Here is a 14,834-nt window from a genome sequence, read left to right as displayed (position 1 = left end):
ATTTAAGGCTGAGTGAAGAAAGTTGACTTGCCAAACCTAGCTGTCTGGGCAAAAAAAGCAGAGTGAAAGCAACAAACGCAAAAGAGGAAACATCAAGACCAACAAAAATGGACGTGGAGCCACTAGGCAAAGGACAAAAGCAAACAGATGAACTCAAACGAGGGCACATTTTCCAGGTTTGTCACCGCAAGGTGGAGCAGGCAAAGCCTGGCATGTGGCCGCAACGTTCCTTGCCATCCATCAAATGTCACCACTGAAAGCCTGAACTTCATTTCACTTGTTTCTTTGAAGCCAAGCCAAGTTGATTTATATAGCCCTAAATCGCAAACAAGACTGAAAGGGATTGTTGACATGTGGCAAAAAAAAAAAAAAAAAAAAAAAAAAAAAAAGGACCTTTATTCTCAACATCCCCTGATCTTAATTAAAGTGGCACATTTTGGCATTTTCACTCGTTAGTTGTTTTTTTTGTGTTCAATTGGAGTCATTTTGTTGACGAAAATAACCTGGATTGAGAAAGTCGAGCTTGTCGCGCCGTTATCGATTTGACAAAAAGAGCAAGGCAAAATGTTTGTGCAAGTTTTCGTGTTGCTAAGAAGGCAAATGCTTTGTGCAAAACAAACCAATAGACCTGAAATGATTTGGGCTGAGTTTATTTGATATATAATCAAAATCATTTCAAAGGAACCATTTGAGCCCACCCAGACTGACTCCAATTAAGGCCGCCGCCATCGTCCCCGTCATTTTTGGCAGCCTTGGTCACCGCCCTTGTTGCGGTCTCCCTCGCCTTCAGCGCCCTCATCTTGAACATGTGACTCGGCGGGGCTCCTCGCCTTTGACATGGTCGCTTTGCCTGGCCAGCCTCATCTTTGCCATCCTGCTCATTTCCTTGTGGCCGTGATGGTCTCCTCCGCCGCCGCCGCCCTCCTCTGACCGGGGAGCAGGCGCTGAAGCCGGACTCCCAGTTGTTCTAGGTGTAGATACCGGAGTCGGCGATTGGGAGAAGACTCTCGTGGGACGGACTTTGTCGGAGCTGCGGCGGCTGTGCTGCTCGGGACCTCCGCGATGACCGTAAGCCCTAACATTTCTGCGGTGGGCAAAGCCCTTGAGACCTCTGTGTTGACCAAAGCCCCTGTGACCTCTGAGGCGGCCAGCGCGCTTATGACCCCAGCGGTGGCCCTGGCCCTTGTGAGCCCTGCGGTGGCCCTTGTGAGCCCCGCGGTGGCCCTTGTGACCCCAGCGGTGGGCCTTGCGACTACTGCGGTGGCCCTTGTGCTGGTGGTTGTAGCCGCCATACATTTTCTTCAGATACGAAGCGATGGGAGATGGGGGCGCTACAACTACTCTCTCATGAGGGGATTTTGAGGACCAGGGAGCAAGGATTGGCGTCAAACTGCCGATTGTTGCACGACTTGAGACCGGAGAAGTGGGCAGAAATGGAAAGGGAGCCCCTCCTGCGCGGTGGCCCTTGTGACTGCGGTGGAGGCCCTTGTGGCCGTAGTGGTGGCTGTGGCCCTTGTGACCCTCATATACTAGCTTTGGATAAGTAGTGGTCAGATATGGTGATAGAGCACCTGCTCTTTCAGGAGGGGCTTTTGTGGACCAGGGACCTAGTGTTGGAGTCAAATTGCTGGCGGTTCCATGAATTGAGACGGGAGAAGTTGTCAGCAATGGAGAGGGAGGGATGTAGCCCTTGATTCTTCTAATTGTTGCCGTGATTGGTGAAGATGTCCCAGGTGCTGCCATCACTGGAAAGGCACTTGACAGAGTTTGAGAGAAAAAGGTGGTTCCTGAAGAAGACCGTGTTGACTTGGTTGTTAGGGATGAATCCAGACTTGTTGCTGTGACACTTGATGCAGTCACTGTCCAAGTTGTCCCAGCTCTTGCAGTCACTTGAGAACTTGCAACAGTTACTGGAGAAGCGGTCATTGGGGTTTGGAACAGAGTTCTCGTCGGTACTGAGGTCGGCACGGGCGAAATTGCAACGACCGAAGCAGAAGGAGCGGTCCTTTCTGATGTTTCTGTCACTGCAGAAGTAGACATTGGCGCCGCTGGAGAGGGAAACGTCTTTCTCGGACGCGACAGGATTACGCTTGGAGTCGGCGCGAGCATCGCTCCGAGTGCCGCCGCAGCCTCTGGAGACGTTGAAGTCACGTGAGAGGTTGTCTCTGCTGCTTGGTCGGGAATTCTTCTTGCTGAAGTGGAGGTTGGAGAGAGGACTGCAGTGCTTTGTATACCTATGCTCGGCTCAGGTGTCACGGTTGCAGTCCCCGGAGAAGTCGCGGTGAGAACCCGGGAGGTCGCAGTCGTCGTCGCTAAAGTGGCGCTTTTTGACAATATGGCAGTGGTCAGAGCTGGACTATTGCTTGAATTTGTGCTCGGCCGAGACCTTGTGCTTTGTGAGGTTGCAGTCGTTGTTGCTAAAGTGGCGCTTTTCGACAATATGGCAGTGGTCGGAGCTGGACTATTGCTTGGATTTGTGCTCGGCCGAGACGTTGTGCTTTGTGAGGTTGCAGTCGTTTTTGCTAAAGTGGCGCTTTTCGACAATATGGCAGTGGTCGGAGCTGGACAATTGCTTGGATTTGTGCTCGGCCGAGACATTGTGCTTTGTGAGGTGGCTGTGTCTCTTGTAAGACCGGGACTTGTTGGAGAGCCTGAAGCGGTGGCCTGGGTGATGGTGGTTGGCCTTGTCATGGGGAGTGCTGTACTGGGCGGCCCGGCGGCGGCGGCGGCAGCAGCAGTCCCAGTAGTAAAGGCACTTGTGGCCATGAGGCTTGTGGCTGGAGACATTGGAGTAATGGCTGCCGAGGTAGTTGTGAGAGCGGCCGTTGCGGTCGGAAGCAGCACAGAGGCCGCTGACGTTGTGGGTACAGGACGTGATGAGGTAGCAGAGCTACTTGTTAGCATTGTATTTGGAGCAAGCGCAGCCTTCGTGGGAGGCACACGAGGGGTTGTTGTGGTCAAAGCAGAGCTTCTTTGGACCCGTACAGGAGAACTTGTGGCTGATGCGCTTTGTGTGAGGCCAGCAGTGGTTGCAGGGTGAAGAGGTGCGCCTCGAGAAACATATGCCATTGAGGGTACAACAGTCCACGGCGTCCGGAAAGAGGCGCTCGCGCGCATCGTAGTTGCGCTCGGAGTAGGAACGACCGCCGGAGCTGTAGGAAGTCTACTTGAAGCACCTTCGGTTGTGCTGCCAGTAGTAGACATCCTTCGAAGTGAAGGAGTTGTAGTTGGAGCGATAGCGGTTGGTGGAGTTGCGGGCACATCAGTAGATGGCGCTGTAGAAGTTGTTGTGGTTGCAGCAAGAGTTCGCATGGCGTCAGTAGAAACGGCTGCAGCAACGGTGGTTCCGGGACTTGTGCTTGGAGAGATAGTAAAAGTGTCTGATGGAGCTGCGGCTACAGCAGTCGGGGTGCTTTTGGCCACAGTAGCACTTGCGCTACAAGACATGCGTGTGGAATTGTCAGCAGAGCTCAGAGTTGGTGAAGGCCTTGAGAGGGCTGTGGGTGGAGCACAAGTTGTCACCGTGGCCAGAGATGCCGCAGTGGTCAAAGAGGCAGTCGTCGAGACAATAGAAGTCGAGGTCCCGGCAGAGGCGCTCGTCGGCACACTAAGAGAGGAGCTCGGTGTGGCTTGTGAAGCGGCCATGATGAAAATTCTCATAGTCCTTGTCGGAAGTGAACTTGAAGCCACTGCAGTTGTCATAACAGAGGCGGTTGTGGGGGGGATCGTAGAGGCACTTGGAATTGTGGCTACAAGAGATGAGCTTGTAGCAATACCCGTCATTGTGCTTGGGAGTGTCCTCGTGGCAATACCCGTCATTGTGCTTGGGAGTGTCCTCGTGGCCGCCGCAGCAGCTGTGCAGGTGGAAGTAGGTGGAAGTAGACTTTTGCTTGGAGTAATGGCAGCAGTCCACGGAGAAGCCGCCGCCGCCGCCATTACAGTGGATGTGGTGGGAACTGAGGTTTTGCTGAGCAGTGTGGGAAGAGCTGCGCTCGGAGCAGAAAAGGATAGGCTTTGTGGGAGGGCGGTGCTGGTTGAGGCTTCACCACCTGTGCTTGGAAACACTGAAGGCGTGCCTTGTACACTTGTGGGTACAACAGAAGGTGAGATCTTAGAAGAGGTGCTTGGGGCTATTGTAGTTGCGCTTGGAGCAGGAATGGTGAGCAGAGAAGGTCCACTTGAAGTTGGGCTTCCAGCGGAAGTTGCGATCAAAGGAGCCAAGGTTGGAGCAGCGGTGGTGGTGGTGGTGGCGGTGACGGTAGATGCGGCCAGCGCCTCAGTAGTCACGGCGGCCACTGACGTCCTTCTCACAGTAGCGGGCATCCCCGTGGCTATAGCTGAGGTCGTGGCCATAGCAAAGGTGCTTTTGTACATCGTAGATGTGGTCGGAGGAAGAATTGGCACTGTGCTTGTAGCCAGCGTTTCAACCACGGGACTGGTGCTTTGAGTCATAGAGACACCATTTGCCTTTGCACCAGAGCTCGCCGTGTCCATTCGAGGACTTGTGATAGTGGTGGAATCTGCTGTCGAGGCCCAGGCGCTCCGTGATGGGCCCAAGGTGCTCGTGGGTCGCCGCCGCCGACTCGTGCTCAGAGCAGCCGTGCCGCTTATCGCGCTCGCTACTGCGGAAGCGGCGGGCGATGCAAAGGTGGCGACCCACTCAGGAGAGGTCCACGTGGTCATCAAAGGACCCCAGAGAATAGAGGCGGTTATGGACGGAGAGATAGCAGCTGCCGGTACAGCGGTGGATGTTGCCTTAGAGGTCCTCGTAAACGTGGGAGGAAGAACCGCGGCGGCGCTCCATGTGCTTTGCGAAGGCGCCCAGGCGCTTGTGGCTACGAGACTCGTTTCGGGAGCGGAAGCCGTCGTCGCGGTCATGGAAGAGCCGGGCCTCGTAGGCATTGTCGTCGCGGTAGGAAGACGAGGAGGAGCGGCCGTGACGGAAGGTGACTTTGTTGCCCACACACTGTTTCTTTTCAAAGGTGTAGCCGTGAAAAAAGCAGGCGGCGTTCCGGCAGATAACGTGGTGCGTGGAGCGGGGCCGCTGATGGCGGCGGCGACAGGGATTGCGAGAGAAGAAGGGACTATTGTGGAGCTCGGTGTGCTTTGGGCTCCAATAAGAGGAAGAGGAGGATCAGTTGTTGAAGGCGTGACCAATTCAGGAAAGCTCCATCTGGATCTTAAAGGAGTTGGGTTGCTCTTCGGTCCAGTTAGTGCCATTGATGGAGTGCTTGCAAGCATTGTACTTGTAGTTGAGGCGGCAGCAGCAGCAGCAGCAGCAGCAGCAGTTGTGCTTTTAGTGAGGGTCCACGTCAAATTCGAGCTGCTCGTAGTTGTCCTTTTAGCACTAGCAGTCCTTTTGCTAGGAGATGAGGTGAGCGGAAGAGGAGGGCTGCTCGTCGGTGAAGCCCACCATCCCTTCGGAGGTACTGGAATTCCCCATGTGCTTTTCCAAGGCCTCGTGGCGAAGGCAACATTTGAGGCTCCCAAAATGGACGTGCTTGTGGGCAAATGAGACGTCGGCGATACTGCAGTGGACATCGATGTAGGAGGACTTTTGCTTTCAGAGGAACTTGACGGAGACTGCCACGGGGCCAAGGTGGTTGCGGGTACAGGAATTACGCTCCGAGAGAGCCTGGTTGTGGGCCGTGGAGAAGCGGCTGTGGCGGTAGACGAGGACGTCGCCATTGCGGCAAGAGTTGTCATTTGGCTCGAACGCACCATCGTGGTGGCTTCAGCAGTCGCTGCTCCCATAGCGGAGGTTGTTACGGGGAAGTGTCTCCCCGCTAAAGCCAGAGTTGTCACAGCGCTTGTCGTAGAGGCTGCGGCACTCGCCTTTTCACTTGTAGACACGGCGGCGGTGGTGGTGGTGGTGGCTAACGCGCTCATGTTTTCAGCAGGAGTGCTCATCCGGGCGGCTGGCGACACCGCAGTCATCGTGGTCGTCAAAGACACGCGAGAGAGATACGAGAGAGCAGGAGGATTTGTGGCTCGTGCAGCCCAGATGACTTTGACCAATGCTGCGGCTCCAGACCAGGAGGATGTGGCTATCAAAGAGGCTGAGCTGGTTGCGGGTACGGGACCACGTGCGGTCGGAGGGATTGGCAGCGAGGCAGGTGGAGGTCTGAATGCAGCAGGAGATTTGGAAATGCCAACAGGAGATGTAGTAGTCCAGCCACTTCGGATTAGTGGAGACGTGCTCTTTGCGGTAGGAGCAGCACGCTGCGCCGGCGTAGCTCCAGGGCCATTTTGCGGCGCCGTCGGGTCCCAACATGGTTCGGTGGTGGCTACACGCAGCGGCGGCGGCGACGCAGGAGTGCCCGTGAAACTTGCACAGGCGGGAGATGGAGAAGGCGGTGAAGCGGTTGCGCCGCAGGCTCCTGAAGTTGTGGTGCCAACTGAAGGCGGTGGTGCGAGACCGCCATTCGTGTCTGTCCGGTCCTCATTAAACAGACCCCGGGGAATTTCATCATAACCCCACAATTCGAAGATGGGGGAGCCCTCCTCGTAAGACGCCGGCGGTGGAGCGCTGGCCTTGCGCTCCCGTCGACAGTCGGAGTCCACGTCATCCTGCGCGGAGCTCGGCTGAGCCTCGTGCGCTCTTTGAGTGTCTGCCAGCCCGGCGGCGGACGTTTCCCCCAGAGAGGCAAAAGACATTTCTGCCGTCAAATCCTGTAGGAGAGAGCGAGAGCGAGAGACAAAAGCCAATCAAGGTGACGACGGGACGGCGTCCGTGGCTGCGCCTGCCTTGTCGGAGGCTTTCTTTACCATCTTGGCTGCAGCGGAGATGAGCACAGACGCAGAACCCGCAGAAGGACGGACTCCAGCTCCATCATCCACACCTTGGACCCTGAGCACTTTGGAGCCCAGAGGCAGCCGGACCCGGATTTGCGTGGCTCCGCAGAGGATCAACGGGGGCGGCGGACGAGGGGCAGTGGATGGATCTTCGCAGGAAGCCAATGCCACCACGTTGGCTTGCATCAGAGCATCGAAATAAAACACCTCCAGCTGGTGGAAGCGTCTTCCGTTGGACACCTGCGCCAGGAAATGAGTCTGGTCACAAGGGCTGTGCTTTGCCACCGCTCGCAGTCGACCAAAAAGGTCGCTAACACGCGGCAAGCGAGCCAATATATTGGCGGGAAGCCGATGAAGCCGATGAAGCCGGAGCGCCCGAGCGGCGGCGCCGGCCCGAGCGGCCGGGCGTCACGTTTATTTGAAATTTCCTTTTTTGCTCCTAATGTTTTCTTAATCAGCTGTGCAAAATGAGGCTCGTGTCAACCAAAGCGATCAAGAAAAGAGGGCTGCCATAGAAATGTAAAACACTTGGAAGTGAGTGACAGGCTGCTTCTTTGGATGAAGGACGGGAGGGGGCACTGGGGGACGCTCGGGCTCCAAGCAACGTGCTTTGAAAAGGACGCAGCAAGTGCTTTGGCTACAAGAGTGGGTGGGCGGGCGGTAGTGGGTTCGGGGGCCTTTGCTCGAAAACGCTCATGGAACAAAATAAACGGAAGCTGACAACATTGGCGCGGCCGACAGGAGGGAGGGAGTGAGGGAGGGAGGGAGCGTGCATGCGCGGGTGCGCGCGCCTACCGCCAGCTGCAGGTGCGCGCTACCGTAGGGCAGCTTGAGCAGCAGCACCGAACCGAATCTCCGAACCGAAGCGGCAGAGTCGTCGGGCAGCCCCAGCAGCCGAATCCCGCCTGCACACATGCACGCAAGCACCACAAGCTGCCTGACACGCAGAGCAGACAGAAAAGAAAAAGAAAAAGAAAAAGGCGAACCGGAAGCCGCTCACCTGCCAGTCGCGCTTTGGAGTGTCTGACGAGAGACAAACTGACCCAAAGCCTGTCGTCGCTGCAGCACAACTGCGGCCGGGCAAGGTCCAAAGAATCGTCCCGTCCTGACGCCGCGCGAGAGCGCACACCGCCACAACAGCAACACTCGCATCGGACCTTTGGCTGCGTTCGTCGGTGTGGGTAGGAGCGGGGGCGGTTCTTACCTGCCATGAATTTCCACACGGGGACCGGGAAGAACACGGCAGGATCGCGTGGCCTCCGACGCGCGTACCCGCCGGTCCCGTCCGCTGTGCCGAGGCGGACTAGAGTCACCGCGGTGACGCAAAGCCAGACCTCAAGCCACCCAGAAGGTCCCGACATGGTCCGGTCGGGTCGGGTCGGGTGGAATCCGGTCTGTTCTGTTCGATTCGGTGGTTCGGCTTGAGCGTTGCTGCTGGGCTCTGCAAAGACGACGAGGCAAGCTGCACTTGGCCCGTTTGAAACAGAGCACGTTGGTGCTGATTGGATAATTGGAACCAGAAGTGGGTGGGGACCAATTAGGCCCCGGTCCTCCCACGTACGTTCCAATATCCTCAGTGGCCACTTCATAGGGTACACGTCATCGTGCCACGCAGAGCCCTCCCGCTTTGTCTCATCGACGAGAACTCGTTTTTTTCTTTTACATGGACAAGAACATGAAAAGTCTAGACTTGAGGCAAAATCCGAAGCGGCCAGTGTCAGCGTAGCGACGCCTAGTGGCCGGCTTGAAAACTAGCTGGATTTGCGGCGCCACTCGTGTTGCGCTCGCTGCACTGCACGCAGACAGTTGATCGATTGCCAAGGCTTATAGTTGGCCATTCCGTCTCTGGTTTTGGCTTGCAAAAAAGAAAAAGAAAAGAAAGGAGCAATTGACGGTTGAAGAATGTTGGCCAGCGAAGCGAAGCGAAGCCGTTGTATACCTAAGTATACTTAGGTAGCGTCCAGTACTTGGGAGAGAAAAAAAACAACACTTTTTGGGACCCCGAACGAAACGTTTCGTCCCTGGGATTGAAATGAGCAGCAAGGGCGTTGTTGTGATTTCTTGTCTTTATTACAGAGCGCGCGCGCGCGCGCGCACACGTTGATATCAATGAGCAAACAGACGCATATGGGGAGAGTCCACTAGCAGAAAAAAAATCTCAAAGGTGGTGGTGGTGGTGGCGAGACGTCGGGCGCTTTGGGCTGCTGCTGCTGCTGCTGCTGCTGCTGCCGCCGCCGCCACCGCCACTTCCTCTTGCTCCTTTGCGGGAGTGATGATGTCACATGCGCCATGGCAACCCATCACCTCGCGTGCATTCTGTACCGTATATGTCAACGCGCGTTCACATGACAGCTGTAAGCATCGGCATTGAGGGCATGTTTGCTTGCGTACGTCGGCGCTATGTGTTTGGGGAGCTTTTCTGTCTGCCTGCCTGGCTGCCTGCCTGCGTGCGTGCGTGGGTGCGCGCGCATAGCAAGCTCTGCGTATGCGTGTGTGTGACGTCACTTCCTCTCAGAAGAGCGAGGCCTTCTTCTTGAGTTCGTTCCGTTTCCATAGCGACAGGCGCTCAAATTCCGAGGCGCTCATTCCGAAAACTTGGGGGAACTGCTGAGGGTCCAGATGTCTCTGTGACGTGCGAACGCACACACGCACCGTTAGTGACAGCCGCGCCCCTTGCCGGGGGGCTGGCTGGTTGGTTGGCGGCCGCTAACGGCGCGCCTCTCACCTCCAGTCGGGTTCGGTCCACTCCGGGAGGGAGCTTGCAGCGCCCCCTGTGGGTCACCACCAGCGTTTCGTAGGGATACACCTGCCGGCGGGAACGACGGTTAAGGTTAGGGTCAGGTCCCAAAGCACACGCACGCACATTTTGGTCCTTTGCCTTCTGGAGTGTGAGCAGCGTGTGCTTTTTGTGGGGGGGTGCGCCTGCATCTCTGCTGTGAATTTGTCTTCACATTCAGCACCGGCTTGGTACTTCAAGTCGGGCCGGGCGCTAAATGCACAACCTTGCGCGGGACCGGTGTACGGGTTAGGGTTTATCTTGGATTTGTTTGGGGCCAGGCCTCCTTTCAAGTGCTCCGCCTACACGGCCCTTTTGCCTCGTTCTCACCTTGCGCTCCAAGATGCTGGGCAGCGATGTGCCGCGGTCCAGACGAAGATGGCGCTGCGGCTCGCCGTTCTGCCCACACACACACAATGCAGACGCACACACCATAACCAAACACACACACGCACACAGACGGCCTAACCTTGGCGTCACGCACGCACGCACGCACGCACGCACGCACGCACGCACGCACGCACGCACGCACGCACGCACGCACGCTCACCTGTGCCACTGCGGACACACACGCATGCACCCACACACACACGCGCACAGTCATCAATCAATCGCTCCGGAGAACTTGCGATTGACAACACGAGACAGGAAGTTCCGCTTGGCCCGCTCACCTGGCTCGTCAGCGGCGGCGGCGGAAAATTCGGCCGACTGCCTCTGTGAACGCAAGCGGAGCGTCATGTCATCATACGCTGGTCAATCATCCAATTCTCACCAAGGCGCATCCAATCATCCAATTCCAAACAAGACGCAGCCACGAGAACCGCCAAGCACTCACTCTGCTCAGCCCGGAGGCGGAACGCGACGGCGATCGAGACGCGCCGGCCGACAGGCCTGCGGAGAAAGAGCATACGGGAAAGGTGGGCCGAGAGCTTAGGCGGGGCGGGCGCAGTGCGCGCACCTGCGCTCTCGCTGGCGTGCGGCGGGTGCGCCGGCTCGGGCTTCTTCCGCACCAAGCCCGGGTTGACGCCTGTCTCCTTTTCCCGGCGCAGGATCAGGCGACCCAAGTTGGACTTGATCTGGACACAGCGTCGTCGGTCAGGCGCGCTCGGCCACGACGTTATCCGAGACGTCGTCTCGCTCCAACCTTTTCCAGCTCCTGGGTTTCGTCGCTCAGCTCCTCAACATTGTCCTCCGCTTGCTCCATTTTCTTCTTGCGCCACTCGATTTCTGCCGCGAGGCAACAGGACGGGAGTCGGTGCGGGCGACTCGCCGATGGGCTCTTCCTCCGTCCCGGCCGCGTAGGCTCAGACGAGGCGGCGCGAGCCCGGACGAGGCGGCGCGAGCCCGAGCGAGCCCGGACGAGGCGGCGCGAGGCCGGGACGAGGCGGCGCGAGCCCGGACGAGGCGGCGCGAGCTCGGACTAGGCGGCGCAAGCTCGGACGAGGCGGCGCTCACCCATGGCGGCCAGCGACGGGGGGCAGGGCCAGAAGTCAGTCTCTATCTTGGACGGCTGCGTGGGGTCGGGGGGCTGAGCGGCGGGGAACTTGGCCGCTTGGATGACGCCGCCGCCACCACCGAGTTTGGAACCTTCTGCTGGACAACGTTGCGAGGCGGACCCACAGTGTGGGAGACGGCAAGTGGAAGAAGAAGAAAAACTCACCTTGTTTATAGATGGGAGGCTTTGTGTAGATGTTGCTCTCGTTATCTGCAAAGCAACATTTCAGCGAGTATCTCTTTGCGTGTGCATGTCCGCACGTTTGTCGTTGCCTCTGTGCCCGCGAGTGTGCGTGCGTGCGTACCTGGCCGGTGGAAGTGCTGCAGGCCGGCGCCGACTTTGCGTCCGGCGTGCAGTTGCAGTGTGGAGCCTCCGGGGGAGCCGCCGTCACTTTCCGCTCGCCGCCCTTTGGCCTGAAACGGAACGTCGCGCCTCTTGAGAGCGTTTGGGGGGGGGGGCCGACATCGCGCGAGAGCGTGGCTCTTACCTCCGGAGACATGGCCGGCGAGGTGGCGGGCGGAGACAGAGAGCGCTAAGGGAACCAAAGCTGCGTCATGCGCGCGCAAGCGAGTGAGCGCAATGAGCTAGCTGGCGATGTCTCACCTGTCTGCGCGGCGGGTCCAGCGGCGAGAAGCTGAGGTGAGGCTGGTAGGTCATGAGGTCAGGTCGCTCTACCTGCAGGATGGCTTTGTCACGGGGAAGAGCCGCCAGGTCGCGGTACGCCACCGCCAGCTCATCCACGCGTGCCTGCGCCACAAACGCACCCACATGCCAGCCACCACAGCCTTAGCTTAACAATGGTAAGGTTTAGCTTAGCATTTCGCGTCATTTAGCTTCGCATGTAGCCGTTTACCATGATGGCAACGGTGGCGGGAGACGACGGGACACCGGGAGCGACGACGTGGGCCTCCACCTGACGGCAAGTCGCATCAACCCCCAACACACACACACACACACACACACACACACACACACACACACACACACACACACACACACACACACACACACACACACACACACACACACACACACACACACACACACACACACACACACACACACACACACAGAGACAATGCAGCTCACAAAGGTATTGGCTCATGGGCGTGGCTTCTCACCTTGTTCATGATTGGTGATCAACGTGAGCCTGCAAAAAGAAACACATGGCACCTGACAAACAACAAAATCTTCATGTAGGAAGAACGGACATTTGGACGTCACGTGGTCACGCATACACAAAAACAAATCAGCGATCACGTGACAAAAGCGACACGCGCAAGTTACACATGTCGCCGACGTCACCCAAACTCACGCCACGCACGCACATGCATGTTGCCCTCCCGCCTTCCCAAAACATGCTAGCATGCTCCTCTGCACACTAACAAATTGGACATCGGTGGGAAGGCGTGGTTTTCCAAATGGCTGGCGACCAGTCCGTTTGTTTGCCTCACACGGACGCGCACTTGCAGGGACGCGCACACAGACGTGCGCGCGCACACACATCCACAATAGAGCTTGGGCGGTAAACAATCATTTTAATCAAGAATTGGGTGAACCCAAACAGGGCGAATTTCTACATGATGCACGACAGGAAGGATGAATGGTGCGGCGCGCGCGTGCGCACACACACGCAAGCAAGCGCAACGCTATCGAAAGCATCGCAGGCTTCGCGTGATCCACAACACAAATGCAAATAAGGAGGACAACATTCAAAACATCCCCTTCGTGTATGCGTGCGGCGCAAAAGTGTTCTCACCTGCGCAGATGCGGGCGGAGAGACCGGCGTCGGGGATGCGGACAGAACGACTGTCAAGTATCACGTGACCGCGGGAGGAGAGGAGTGGAGAGGAGGGCGTTTGACGTCACGTCTACGCGTGTCCCAACAGCCACATCATTTGGACTTTTGTCCATGATTTTATTTCATATCTTTGACGGGTTTAAGTGGTATGACGTCACCCCGTCAGAATTGTTCAAGGATTGGAAACAAACAAACAAACAAACAAACAAACAAACAAACCAAACAAACAAACAAAACAAACAAACAAACAAAACGAACATACAGAGAAGCTTACAAACACCAGTGCCTTCGTCCCAACATTCGTCGTTGACTTGCTTCAAGATGAACTATATACATTTTGGGACGGGTTGAATTTGTGACGTCACGCAAAGTCAAAGCTGGATGAAAGGGAAGACGTTCGCTCAGACACACGCGAGACTGCAGTCAAATAAATGTATGCATCATACCAGATTGTTCTATCTAAATTGCAAGTTGAAAAGATTTAAAAATGAGAGGTCAAGGTAAAGCTCAACATGATCGAGGATGTCATTCTTACCAAGAAATGGGTGGTGAATGTTTGCTGAATAGACGAGCTTTGCCGTGGCAAGATGGCGTCGAGCGATGGGCTCTCGTCTTTGGTAAGAGAACGACAAAACGTCAACAAAACGCCCAAAACGTGTCCACAATACGTCCAGGCGCGACTGGCGGCCCTTCCGTCAATCATGGCGCTGTCGTGTTAGTTAAGGTGGCCAATGCTCATCGCCCGGGAGCTCGGCACGTGTCGCTTAGTGTAGTCGGGTGGGCGATCCGGAGGTGCAAACCGGAGGTGCAGCATGTTGCATCTCCGGATCGCCCCAAGGATCCTCTTTTGGCTCCCCTCCCTTAAAAACAAACCAAACAAAAAAAAAGGCAATTTGCAAAAACTACTTGTTTCATTTCGGGGATCTTTGTGAGCCTAATTTCTAACTTTGTGGAAGTGAGCGTTTTCCTTCCTACCTCTGAAACTGAGCGATGTCAGGTTGAAGTCACTTTGCATCTTCAGGGTCTGGAGGGAGCTTCGGCTGCCGCGCACGCTTTGTCTCTTCCCGCCGAGGCCTACGGGAACGACGTGAGTAAGGCGGCGAGGGAACTTTGTCAGCTCATTTTTTCCCCGTGCATGTTAAGCTGACATCTGTTTTTGTGTTTCAGGAGCGGCTGGAGGTCATGTGGGCCATGAAGGCCTACAACCACGCCGAGGTTTACTACAACGTGAGCGCGGCCGCCGGGAACGAGCCCATGACGTTCGAGACCTTGAAGAGTTTGTGTTGTCGTCATTCAGCTCATTTCCTCCGTGGATCCCAAGTTCCTCAAGTTGACCAAGATGGACGACCAGATCTACTCGGCCTTCAGGGAGACCTTCGAGGACCTGGACGTCAAAGTGCTCGACCCCGAGGGACTCAAGTCGGCGGAGGCCAAAGAGGTCGGCCGCGTGCGCCCGTCTTCCGTCGCCGGGGGGGGGGTGGTGTTAGTGCAGCGGCGCCGGACCGCCCTGACCGAGCCCCAAGCGGTGGCTTACTTGTGAAGTGGCGCTTTGGCGTTTGTGTCCAGAGGTGGCGCCCTTTCTGTCACCGCTTTGAAGGCCTGGTGGAGGACTTCAACTATGGGACTCTGCTGCGACTGGACTGCCAGAAGGACTACACCCAAGACAACACCATCTTCGGTGGGTTCGCCGTTTCAGTCGCACCCTTGTCGGCGCTCCAAAATGTCTTTGGTCGGATTTGCGAGAAGACTTTGAGAGAAGCGTCTCCAATTGTCCTTGCTGTTGTTCCAGCCACCAGGATCCAGTTCTTCGCCGTGGAGATTGCCCGAAACCGAGAAGGTCTCAATGACATGGTCTTCGCATCCAAGTCTTCCAAAAGTTAACTTACAAAAGAAAACGACTTTTGTTATGATGGCGAGTGGAAATGAAAGTGTGTCCTGGAATTTGCGTCTTTGTCATTGAGGAAAAA

At 56.5% G+C, this 14,834-nt stretch overlaps 3 protein-coding genes across 16 annotated transcripts in view; 1 reads left to right on the top strand and 2 right to left on the bottom strand.

The window, feature by feature from the left end:
- The window catches only part of dmtn (dematin actin binding protein), an 18,909-nt gene extending 5,043 nt beyond the window's left edge, over nt 1-13,866 (bottom strand). The window contains exons 1-17 of one of the 14 annotated variants that reach the window (XM_037266748.1): nt 13,403-13,525; nt 12,826-12,875; nt 12,188-12,216; nt 11,920-11,979; nt 11,670-11,813; nt 11,554-11,598; nt 11,371-11,479; nt 11,232-11,276; nt 11,027-11,164; nt 10,716-10,798; nt 10,530-10,647; nt 10,407-10,462; nt 10,243-10,285; nt 10,122-10,129; nt 9,902-9,970; nt 9,521-9,601; nt 8,844-9,420 (exon numbers count right to left, since the gene is read on the bottom strand). In XM_037266748.1, coding sequence (XP_037122643.1) covers nt 9,307-9,420; nt 9,521-9,601; nt 9,902-9,970; nt 10,122-10,129; nt 10,243-10,285; nt 10,407-10,462; nt 10,530-10,647; nt 10,716-10,798; nt 11,027-11,164; nt 11,232-11,276; nt 11,371-11,479; nt 11,554-11,598; nt 11,670-11,813; nt 11,920-11,979; nt 12,188-12,196 — 1,122 coding nt within the window. In that variant the 5' untranslated portion in view covers nt 12,197-12,216; nt 12,826-12,875; nt 13,403-13,525 and the 3' untranslated portion in view covers nt 8,844-9,306. Of the gene's footprint in view, nt 1-8,843; nt 9,421-9,520; nt 9,602-9,901; nt 9,971-10,088; nt 10,130-10,157; nt 10,286-10,406; nt 10,463-10,529; nt 10,648-10,715; nt 10,799-11,026; nt 11,165-11,231; nt 11,277-11,370; nt 11,480-11,553; nt 11,599-11,669; nt 11,814-11,919; nt 11,980-12,187; nt 12,217-12,825; nt 13,238-13,402; nt 13,543-13,842 lie in introns of those variants that run through there. The other 13 variants (XM_037266749.1, XM_037266750.1, XM_037266752.1 and 10 more) reach the window with 13 other exon arrangements.
- On the bottom strand, nt 796-5,242 carry LOC119131675 (mucin-5AC-like). The gene has a single exon (XM_037266308.1). The coding sequence runs from the start codon at nt 5,239-5,241 to the stop codon at nt 796-798; it is 4,446 nt and encodes a 1,481-aa protein (XP_037122203.1). The 5' UTR covers nt 5,242.
- On the top strand, nt 13,344-14,834 carry pbdc1 (polysaccharide biosynthesis domain containing 1). Its single transcript, XM_037266780.1, has 6 exons — nt 13,344-13,484; nt 13,889-13,954; nt 14,035-14,094; nt 14,165-14,305; nt 14,434-14,545; nt 14,657-14,834. The coding sequence occupies exons 1-6, from the start codon at nt 13,455-13,457 to the stop codon at nt 14,746-14,748; spliced, it is 501 nt and encodes a 166-aa protein (XP_037122675.1). The 5' UTR covers nt 13,344-13,454; the 3' UTR covers nt 14,749-14,834.

This window comes from Syngnathus acus, chromosome 12 (assembly GCF_901709675.1).
Source record: "Syngnathus acus chromosome 12, fSynAcu1.2, whole genome shotgun sequence".
Taxonomy (NCBI): Eukaryota; Metazoa; Chordata; class Actinopteri; order Syngnathiformes; family Syngnathidae; genus Syngnathus; species Syngnathus acus.
Note: the sequence above shows the minus strand (reverse complement) of the source record. Positions and strands in the feature narration are given on the sequence as shown.